This window comes from Psittacula echo (genome assembly GCF_963264785.1).
Source record: "Psittacula echo genome assembly, chromosome: 13".
Lineage (NCBI taxonomy): Eukaryota > Metazoa > Chordata > Aves > Psittaciformes > Psittacidae > Psittacula > Psittacula echo.
The window spans coordinates 1,634,058-1,645,639 of NC_137749.1; the positions used below are offsets into that span (position 1 = coordinate 1,634,058).

An 11,582-nucleotide genomic window follows, 5' to 3' on the forward strand; every position below is an offset into this window, starting at 1 on the left:
CCAGGGAAGGGCAGGCTCCTTCACCCTGGGAAAAGCCCTGCATGCCCTGTGCTTTGGGGCTGAACGCCAGGTTCTGGCTGGATTTGGGTGTTGTCTCCATCAGGGTGACCCCGCACTGGGGAACAGCCTGTGGAGACCCATCCCATCCTATCCTATTACATCCCATCCTATCCCATCCTATCCCATCCCATCCCATCCCATCCCATCCCATCCCATCCCGACCCGTCCTGCCCTGCGCAGCCTGGCAGGCTCTGCCCAGACAAACACTGACTCATGCTGTTATTCTGTCCCACCCTGGGCACAGCCGGAGTTCTTAAGGCTGCCTTTTCCAGCTATTCCTGTTTTTTTCCCTGTTCACATGGGCTGGGAACGGAGCCTTAGCTGGTATGCAGAGAGCAGCCAGGGGTGCCGAAGGCAGATGGGAATGGGGGTCTTGGAAGAGCAAGGAGCCGAGGGCTGCTCCACAGAAGTGAAACTGGGATGCATCTGAATGCCATGGAAACAGGTAGGGCTTGGACGTCCCCACCAGCCCGCCTTGGGGCAGAGCTCGGTGCCTCAGTTTCCCCTATGGGAACTGGCTTTGCTCCTTCCCTTTGCCTTGGGGGTCCCCTGCTGCTGGTGACTTGGGAGATGCCAGCCCGAATCCTTGCTGGCAGGAGCCCATGTGCTCGGTGTTAGGTTGATGTGGATGCTCAGCGTCCTGCTGCTGCCTCTCCCTTTGCATCCCACATCCCTGTCCCCTTCGTATCCAGCTGGAACTGGACAGGGGGTCCAGGGATGCGTGGCAGAGATGGGAATGTGGCTGGGAAGCAGGTTTAGGGCAGGCCAGGGGTCTGGGTTGCAGTGGTGTGGTCTGAGCTCCCTTGTGATGGGCATGTGGCTGGTGGCTGGTTTACAGCAAGGGCTGGGGCTCCCTCCCTTGGGCATCCTTGTAGGGATGCTGCGCAGCATCTCTCCCTGCAGGAGCTGTTGCCATGGCAACTGCTGGTTAAAATAAGGGTGAATTGGAGCTGGGTACCCAGAGATGCTTTCCCATTCTCTTATTTTCTTGCTCCCCTGAGTGCTGGCAATCAATCCCTCATGCAGGACTGGAAGCTGCCACTGCGGGGCTGGATGCTGGATCCTGGTGGGGATGTCCCTCCAGTGTAACCCTGTGCTGGAAAAAGGGGGTGCCAGAGGGATGGATGGGGCATGCATCCATCTTCCCTAGGGCATGCTCCCACTGACAGCAATGAGAGTTTGCTGTGCTCAGGATCCATCCCACAGGGCTGGACTCGAGCTTGGCCAGAGCAACAGGCTCCCATGGGACTGGGACTGGTGTCTGCTGTGGGGGGAATCCAGGGATGTAGAGCTCAGAGGGGACCAGTGCTGCAGGTCCAGGGGGACATCGAGATGCTGCTTCTCCCCGTGCCCTTCCCAAAGCTCCCCAGATGAATGACCGTGTGTTTCCCCCAAACATCTGCCTGCAATTCCCATCTCCGGGATCGGGGCTGCGTGGGCAGCCCGGCTGCTCCCACGTGTGCCGGAGGAAGCGGGTTTGGGGTTTGGGACCTCAAAGTGCTGCTGGGAAGGAGGGGGACAAAGGCAGAGCAGCTGCAGGAGCTGGCGGGGATTGCAGAGCCCACCCTGGCCATCCGCCCGCTTCCCAGGGGTTGGTCCTGGCTCTGCACGTCCTTCGCACCCTGTGGATGCTCTGAGGTGGGATAAGCACTAACCCAAGGGCACCCCCGGTTTCCCCAGTGCAGGAGGAGTGCCTGTGGGGCCCTGAGCACAAGCAGGCTGGTCCCAGCCCAATTGCAGAGCACTGAATGGGTAAAAGCGTGATGCGCTTGGACAGCTCAGGCAGGATCTTGAGCGCTCAAAAGCAGGTCTGCTCATTTGATTTGATTTCATTGGATTACTTTTCCCCCTCAACCTGAATCAGTGCTTCAATAAAAGCATTGCCTGCAGGCATCGGGGAGGCAGGAGGCAGGGAGCCTGCTTGTCCATAAACGCTTGGTGCAGGCAGCACCCACTGCCGGGATGCTGAGCATCCCCTGTCCTCCTCGGACGCAGCCGCATCCCGCCATGCGGATCCGGCCGCTTCCCTGTAACCCCGGTCACATCCGTCCCCCGCCCGTCTGTGCTGGCCACGGGAGAGCTTTCGCCCAGAAAAGCTGGATTTGAACATTTTCTGCTGTTCTCTCTCCGTTTCCTGTTGCCTTCCCAAGAACAACAGTTCCTGACCTCATCCTCCCCCGGTGCGCGCCGGGCTGCTGGCGATGCGTGAGCCGCCCGTCGGGAATCCCACCCCGGCGCCCACGGCCCGGACTCAGCCTTCCCTGGGTACCAAGACAAATACAGCTGCGGGAATGACGGGGCCGGCGGCGGCTGGCTGCACCAGAGGCTATTTTGGGTAGATCCTGTGCTCGTGTTTGTTGAGGTAGGAGGACAGAGATGAATGGATCCGATGGAGAGCAAGTGGTTTTGGCTCGAGCCGGGTATTTGCAACCCAGAGCGGAGCACTGGAACACTCTGGCGAGTGTGGCTTTGTCTCTAATTCCAGACTCTGGGATTTTTCTGCAGTGAGGAATGGGAGGTTTCATGCAATCATCCCGCTCTGGCCTGGGGAGGGTTTAGGGAGGCAGGTGGGAATTTGCTGGATGATTTTCCAATGGGTCTGGGCTTCAGATCCTGGTGCCAAGGACATCCTGGGAGGTTCATGGTGGGGTTGGCAGCTCCCTGCTTGCTGCTGTGGGGATTGTGATGGCTCCACACGAGCCCTGGAAACCAACCCATCATTTGCCAAACCCCATGGGGAAATAGAGCCCTGCTGCTGCTGTTCAATCTGGCATCCTCATCCTGAGTGGGCACCAGGGCCAGCCCTGGTAGGGGTTGGGGTTGCTTTTACCCCACTTTCCTTGTCTGTCTGCCTTAAGAAGTGCAGCAAACATGGGGTCTGGCTGGCTCCATGGTGGCGAGGGGCAGGTCCCCCGGTCCCTTGCTCACCCATGGGGTCAATGACATGCTGGTGGCATTTCCTAGGAGCTTCTTCCCCAGAAAGAGCAAAACCCCCCAGAGGAACATCACTGTCTCTGGATTAGGGTGGCGGGATGGGATGCTACAGGGTGGGATGCACATGGGGCTCTGGGCTCCCCACCTGCAACTTTGCCTTTGTAAAGGTGATGACAAGGAACCTGCTGGTCCATAAGGGCAGCGGTGGGAATGGCTCATTAACCAGGAACAGGAACAGTCAGCGCTGTAGGAGCCAGTTCTGCTGATACTTCACTGGATCATCAACTTTAATTCATCCCTTTGATGAGCAAGGTCTTGTTGGGTCAGGGCCTTCTCCCAGCTCAGGCTCATTCACAAGCTTTGCACTAAACCCTCATTTATCCTGGCCACTTCTGCTCGCTGGGAGCACGGGAAAGGGGGAGGCCGTGGGGCTGTGATTTGAGCCCCTGGCTGGTGGGAGCGGTGGGAGCAGCAGCAATTGCAGGAAGGAACAGGAGGAAAAGCCCAGGGAGAAAACAATAGGTTACAACACAATCACCATGGGGAGCCCAGAGCAGGCCTGTGGGGAGGGTGATGCTTGGGGGGACCTTTGAGTCCTGAAAGCAGGAGGGTCCAGCCCGGATGGGCAGAGCCATGGCCCCCCCTGCAAGGCCAAGGTTGGGTGCGATGCGCTGTGCTGAGGCTTGGCTGTTTGGCTTCGGCGGCTCTTGGCATTAACCCGCTGTCACTGTTCACAGGGGAGGGGTTGAACCCATTTAACGCAGGGCTCTAAGTGCCTGGTGGAGGCCGGATCCAGACCATGGCAAACGACACTGCTGGGTGTTGCAATTAACATTTTAAAGCAGGCTGGGCACTGATTTAATCAGGGAAATAACGGTGGGAGAGCCCAGGCACCTCACTCCTATTTATGGCTTTCATTATTTGTTATAACATTACCATGGGCTTGATTGTAGGGTTCTTTGCATGTGCCTCCTGATGCTGGTTTGCACTGGATGTTGGTGCTGAGTGCACGGTTCAGGACTGCTGTGCTGGGTTATCCCAAGGAGGCTGCACAGGGTTAAATCACAGCGTGGCAAAGTCCGTTTCCTCCCTAACCCCACATCCGAGGGCGAATGGCCTTTTATTTAATCTCAGCTTTAATGTTACAGCTCTGTCCCTAAACCTGCGTGGAGGGAGCTGCCTGCGTGCTGTGGGACACTGAGGTGCTGCCTATCCCTGGATCCCACCAGGAATCTGCTGCACTGGAGAGGAGAGGTGAGCGGATGTGACACCAATTCCACAGTGGCATCAGTGGGGCCAGTGGTGAGCTGCCTGCTGGGTTTTCAGTCCAGTCTGGGGTGCTCAGGAGAAAGGAAGAGCAGAGCCATAATGCTTTGCAGATTGAAGGGCTCAGAGCTGTTAATGGGCTGTTAATCAGGAGCATCCTCGTTTTAACCCTGGAAGTAGGCGGGGAAGAGGCGTTTTCTGCAGGATGAGGCTGCAGCCACATCCTGGAGGACACAAGGGGCTGAATCACGTCCTGCAGCTCAGGGCGCTGATGGCTCTTGGTTGGGAGGTGGGAACGCAGTGAAGAGCCACAGGAGCATCTTCTGCCATGGCCAGCGACAGGGTTCCCATGGGATTCCCTATACATGTGTGTTCCATTCCCCATCTCCATTGCCCCTCGTGCAGGTTGGGGGGCTGGTGTCCCTCCTGTGGCTGTGCTTGCTGTGATTAACACCATGTGTTTGCTCAGCAGAAACACAGAGGAGCATCACCATCACCAGGACTGAGCAGGCTGTGATTTGTGTTCAGATAATGGCGCTTTCCAATCTGTCCAACTACTTGGATGATGTTGATAACTACAGTGATTACCCAGATTACACCTATGAGGAGACGACCAGCAGTGTGTGGACAGACCCATCCCACGACCCAAAGGACATTGCAAGGATCCTCTCTGTCATCATCTACAGCATGTCCTGCGTGTTGGGCATCCTGGGGAACGGCCTTGTCATCGCCATCATAACTCTGAAGATGAAGAAGTCGGTCAATGCCATCTGGTTCCTCAACCTGGCCGTTGCCGACTTCCTCTTCAACATCTTCCTGCCCATAAACATTGCTTACACTGCCATGAGGTACAACTGGATCTTCGGGACAGTCATGTGCAAGCTGAACTCCTTCCTCCTCATCCTCAACATGTACACCAGTGTCCTTCTGCTCACCACCATCAGCTTCGATCGCTACGTGTCAGTGGTTTTTCCTGTCTGGTCTCAAAACCATCGATCGACCAACTTAGCCTATTTAGTTTGCTTGATTATCTGGACCATCGGCATCATTATGAGCTGCCCATCCCTTGTCTTCCGAGACACTGCACAAGCCCGTAACTCCGTGATCTGTTTCAGCAACTTCTCCCTCTCCAGGAATAAGTCTTACCAAGCCCTGGCCCTGATGAGGCACCGAACAGTGAACATCACCAGGTTCCTCGCTGGGTACATCCTCCCCATAACCATCATCACGTTCTGCTACATCGCCATCGTCTTCAACTTGCGCCGCAACCGCCTCGCCAAGTCCAAAAAGCCCTTCAAGATCATTGTCACCATTATAGTCACCTTCTTCCTTTGCTGGAGTCCCTACCACCTCCTGAACCTCCTGGAAACGGAGCCCGACATGGTCCCGCGCTCCGTGTTCGAGATCAGCATCCCCATAACCACAGCGCTCGCTGCCTCCAATAGCTGCATGAATCCCGTCCTCTACGTCTTCATGGGCCAGGACTTCAAGAAGTTTAAGGTCACCATCCTTTCCAGGCTGGTGAATGCCCTCAGCGAGGAGACGGGACACTCCAGCATCGTGCACAGGAGCTTCTCCAAGATGTCCTCAATGACTGAGAAGGAGACAACAGTCCTCTAAACTCAACCTCTGCTGTTGCCCATGCTCATCACTGTGATGGTGGCCACTCTTGCAATGGCCCCTTGTTTGGGACAAGCATGGTCCAGCGCTGTCCTGTACTGTATTCTTTACTCTTGCTGCCCGGGGGCTGGCAGGGGTTGGAACTGCCACTTTATGTACATGGGGAAGATACAGCTGCCCTTCATCTTCCATGGCAATTGCAAAGATCATCGCGTCAAACTACTTAAGAGAACATTTCGGGGCATTCCTGTCTAATCTATGCATTGCCTGGCCTGGCAAAGGCATTCCTGCCACTTCCAGAGACATTCCTAATGGGAGACTGGGCAGAGGATGTGGTGGCTGGGTGGCAATCCACCATGGATGATACTTATTATGGCAAAATGTGATGCTTCCTATGTCCTATGTATACATATAGCTACTTATGTTAAAGCCCTAAAGTATATTGGTACTATCACAGTGGTTTTAGCTGTCTTGTGAGCACTTTGTACCCAGAGAGACCCTGGGAAGTGCCTTCATAGGAGGGATTTGAATATCCCAACCAGGAAATCCTGCATGTCTTCTAAGTGATCCAGACCCCGGGCCTGGCTCCACTGATGGCTGCTCCCTGGTGTGATCAGTCCTATGGGATGAGTTTGTCCTTCCCGACCAGGCAGTGAGCCCATCTCTGCTGCTGCACACAAATCTCTGCGGTGAGGGACGGACCGAGCCACTGTCTCCATCCAATTTCATGCACAGTTAAGTTGGGAGGTCCTGCACCATTTGGCCTTCTTGACCATGACGCCGGTGTCACGCTTATTGATGTGCTGGTTTCTCTGTGTCACCCACAGCCTCTCATTCCCAGGAAGGCAAGGAATGACCGAGTCCTCCCCCTGTGTTGGGTGCAGGAGCAGAGCCCATCCCTGGAGCCAGGTTTGGCACAGGGGGTTCCTGAGTGTCCCAGCCCAAGCGATGCTTTGTGCAGGGGCTGGCACGGGGGCAGTTGAGAGCTGGTCGCAAATGCTGAGCTATTTATTGATGGCTTATTCAAAAGCTGCAGAAAACAGCTTTGTGAAAGCTATTTGGAAATAGAAAATGAAGTGAAGAAGCAAAAGGCATGGAGCTATTTCCAGGCTCCCAGCAGCGGCTCATGCCAGACACTGATATAAACCCAATCACAAAGCCCCAGTAATTGAGCTGCAGCCCTGAGCTGCGGGAATGCCGTGGATAATAGCGGATGCTGCGGCAGGAGCTGGATTTGAGGCAGATCATCAGGCATCCCATCTGCCCCCTGCACTGCCTCATGCATCTACCTTGATCTGCAGCACCTCGTTAGCATCAATGTGATGGGGAGAGGGGAGCACCTGCACCACATGAGGCTGTTGCTCCTCTCCCATTAGACTGCAGCATCCCTGGGACAGGGATGTGATGGATCCACTGTGTTTGGCTGCAGGTTTGGTGCTGCTGATGGTGTGTGCTCGGATGTGTTTGTCCTCAGTGATGGAGGATGATGAAAAGTGGGATGCAGGAGGGGTGGAGGGGTTTATCCTGAAAATAAAGGGTGTCCAGCCTGAGCCCAGGAAGGGAATACAGCAGGGGATGGGGATTATAAGGGAAATGAATGGCAGATTGGTGATGCTGCCTGTTGGGTGCTGCTCTCTATAACATGGGGTGGCTGCAGGGCACCCAACTGCAGCCATCTCCATGTCTCCTAGGGCTGGGAACTATCAGGATGAGCAGTGTTGCTGCTTCCCCAGGGAGCAATGCCCCATCCCTGGGCTACACCACAGTGCTGAGCTGCCTGCAGGCACCATCCATGCAGTTTTCCTCACAAAACCTGTGCCCGATCCATACCCTTGGAAGATGCTGTGACCAAGGAGGCTGCAGGGGAGGAAGGCTTTGGTGGTGGAAAGAGGTTCTCCTCCCTGGGCAGTCCATGTCCCTCGAGGATGCAGTGTCATTCTATTGCCCTTTGGTCCTGGTTTGGGATGCTCCCAGCCTGTGCCAGATTGGGGATGCTCCTCACTGATTTCCATGGCTGGAATTGCAAGCCCATCTATCACTGCTGCAAACAGCTTTCAAACAAGAGAGTGATGGCTCGGTGTATAACCTTGGGTTAAATCATCATTACGCTGACAGCTTGGGAGACCTAATATTTGAGTTTGCCTTTGTAGCTGTTTGCCTATTTAATAAAACCCCTGTTTTACATACAAATACACCCGTATGCTCTCAGGCTCGTTGCATGGAGCAGGAAGGATCCCAGGGCTTTTCAGTAAGCATTCGCTTCCTAGCGTATATTCCTGATTCCCGGCGCTGACTTTGGGATTGCAGGAAGGCAGGCAGGAGGAGAGGGGCACACGGATGCGGACTGAGGCTTTATGGCTGAGATGGGAGCGTGATGCTCTAAGCCTCTCCTATGGGAGATCTAAAGATGCTCCTTGTGGGTTTCCCCCTTTAAGTTGTCCCTAAAGAGGTCAAACGGCTCTCGGGGGGGGGGGAAGTATCTGTGCTTGGGACCTGCCTGCATCTCCCCATCACCTCCTGCAATCCATAACCCCCCCATAGACCCGCTCTGTACTTGAGGCAGTTCCTGGGGGAATGGGGCAGCAGGAGGGGGTCAAATCCTTCACCCTCACCCCAATATGCATCCAAACACCCTGGTACAAGCAGCACGTTGCTGCTCCATCCCTCCCACTGCTGATTCGCCCCATCCGGGCATGAGGGATGAGGATGGGGAAGAGAAGGGGGAACCCCCCCAAGTTTGGGTGCTGAACCTTGTAACCTGCCAAGCACGGAGCGAGCCCCCCCGGGGGATGTCAGTGATTCCTGTTCCCGTGTCACCCATCAAGGCAGGCAGAACAGATCAAACAGGGAGCATTAAAAATGCAGGGATACAAAGCAGAAACAGGGCAGAAATACTCATCACCCAACTCCAGCAGAACCTCGCAGTGCACATGGGCCTCCTCAGCCAGGTTTGTCTTTCCCTTTGGCAGAGAGGCAAAGAAATGCAGCTCAATATTGCCTCAATTCCTTTGATGTTCCCTAAATACTGCCAGAGCCGCTGCCACAGCCCCGGTATCTCATGGGGATGGTGAAGATTCATCAGTGCCAGCTATTTTGTTCCTTTAGGGGAGGGAATGACGCCTGCAGTCCCCTATGGCGAGGGGAAGGTCCAGTGTATTAAATGACGAGTCCTTGGAGGTGTCCCGCTGATTCTCCATCCCCCTGGTCTTGCAGGCACGGATACACTCAGCTGGGTGATGTCCTTAGCTATGAATTAATGCCGGCCTCTTGATTAATGCTGGCGGGAGGTCAATGACTCGAGGGTGATGGGCAAAAGCTGTAATTAGCATCCAGGGAAGGGGCTCAGCTGGGGCTGTGGCTCCAGGGCCGGGTGGCACAAACCAGCCCTGCTCCGTGCCAGCACAGCAGCAACTGGGGGGGGTCTGCAGCTCCTTTTGGGGCAGGAGCTGGGGCAATGGGTAACTGGGTTTAGCAGCTAAGGCTCAAGAGGTGAGTGGGATGCGGAGCCGCCTGCATGAGACCTGTGGTTAAGGGGTCATGATCGGAGGGTAGGGCAGGGATGGAGGGGAAAGAAGAGGAGGTTTCGGAGCTGGGACACTGACCCCATGCCAAACACCCCCATCTCGAGCTCCAAATTCCATCCCAGGACCCCCATCCCCATCCCTAGAACCCCGTCCCCACTTCTGCCTCCCTGTAATTCCCCACCACTTCCAGGGGTCTCATTCCACATAAGCAGTTGGGAAATGACTCCCAAATACACCAAAGCCATCTCTGTGGAACACATTACTGTCCTTAATGACTGCTCTTCTTCAATTAGCTGTCCCAGCCCTGAAATAAAGCTCTGCTTCCCTTCCCCAATAAATCACTGCCTTTATTTGGGGTTGGAATTAGGAAGAAAAGGAATAAACACGTTGCTCTTTCCCTTTCCTGGGTGCCAGGCGGGTTGGAGCCGTGGTTAAATTATCTCCATTCCATTCAGGCAGATTGTCAACTGTAAATTTGATGGAAAATAGTAAAGCTGATAAATAAACATGCCTCCGTTGTCAGGCAGGAAAATTGCTGCTGCTCAGATTTATAACTCGCATCTCTCCTCCATTATAGAGCCTTCGTGGAAGTGCTGGCGCAGCTTCTCCCATTGTGCTGCTGAGGTGGGTTAGCTCCTTCTCATTTAAACAGCAGCATGAACGTCGTGTAGGGGTTAATTTGGGAGGAAGAGGAGCCCCATCCCTCTGACCTCAGCCCCAGCATCATCTGATCATTGAATCCAGCCCAAAGGGGCATTCACTGCCTTTTGCCAGCCTGAGCTGCTCTTCAGCATCATCTCCTCCAGCATCATCTCCTCCAGGGCCTGCTGAGCACAAAACCCACATAGAATTGGGGCAAAAGCAGGGAATTTTGGTGCAGATGCTGTTGCTACAGCAACGCAGGGAAACCCATCCAGCCCAGGAGGGAGGATGCTGGATGCTGGATGCTGGATGCAGCAGCCTCTGCCGATGCAGGACCAGGGAGGCAGGAAAACATTCCTGGGGATGAGACACTGCAGAAAATAGATGGGTTTGAGTGCAGGAAGATGGGAAGAGGGATCAGGGTCACCCCCCAGCCCCACGCTGAGGCCGTGTGAGCTTCCTGCTCCCACCCAAGGATGCTCAGGGCTCACTGGGGCTGAGACAAGCCTTAAGATGCGCTGCTTTTAGAACCCATCATGGAAACACTGAGCGCTGCCTGCCCTGCCTGCACATGGCAGTGCTTCCGATGAGCCAGGCTAATGGCATTACAGAGGCAGGCTATTAAATGTCAAGAGCTTTGCAAGTGAAAATGATGCAGAAAGGATGGTTGGCTTCTCTTCCCGGGGTGGGGCGGTGGGGATAGCAGTTTTATTACTGCGTGCCAGTCCCATGTGGCAAAAATACAGCCTGGAATTTAATAAGTAAATAGAAGATAAACCATCAGCCTTCAGCTCCTGCTTGCAGCAGCCACTGCATTAGCAGGGATGGAGGCAAACACACGGACCCTCCTCATGTGGGGTGCATGTGTCTGCGTGCGCAGCCAGATGTGCAGCACACACTTATAGGGAGGGAATGACTCCCAATCCCTCCGTGTCATTGCAAATTAAAACCAGAATAAAGAGTTGCGGTCAAATAAAGGCATTAAGGTTCAGGGAGCCTTAAAGCCACAGTGCGGGGGATAAACACGAGAGGTAAGGTGATGGTGCTGGTGCTCAGGGAGCTGCCTCGGCCCTTTTGCTCTCTGCGCTGGAGGGGTTTGTGGAGGTGATGCCCTTGGGCTGTGCAGATGTGGGGGTCTCTGTGCTGGGTGCACCCCCCAACACATCTCCCCCTCCAAAGCTATAGCCTGAGCATCTGAAGGGGGTCTATAGAGAAGCCAGAGAGATTAACCGGCAGAGATTAGGGATGTTAGAGATTAATTGGCTTTTGGGGTTTAATTACTGCAGGGGCAGAAGGGAACACTGCCCCTTCCTCAGCTGATGCCATCGGAACAAATCACGCCCAGCATGCGTCTTGATTGCTGCAAACCCAGGGCTATAAAAACCCCAGGGATTTCTCCAGCTCCACATAGGAAAGGATCAGCCAAGAGAAAAGGAATTAACAGCACTGAGCCTGCTCTTGCTCCGGAGCTGAGGAAGGATGGGAGGCAATGGGAGTAAAGCCAGCAGTAAATCTCCCCGCTCCCACCACGCACCC

General features: G+C 54.8%; 1 protein-coding gene across 1 annotated transcript; it reads left to right on the forward strand.

Moving 5' to 3' along the window:
- Positions 1 to 4,791: 4,791 nt before the first annotated feature.
- On the forward strand, positions 4,792 to 5,880 carry CMKLR1 (chemerin chemokine-like receptor 1; the record flags this gene model as incomplete). Its single annotated transcript, XM_080628713.1, has 1 exon — positions 4,792 to 5,880. One exon carries the CDS (start codon positions 4,792 to 4,794, stop codon positions 5,878 to 5,880), a length of 1,089 nt encoding a protein of 362 aa, XP_080484839.1.
- Between the last annotated feature and the right edge of the window lie 5,702 nt (positions 5,881 to 11,582).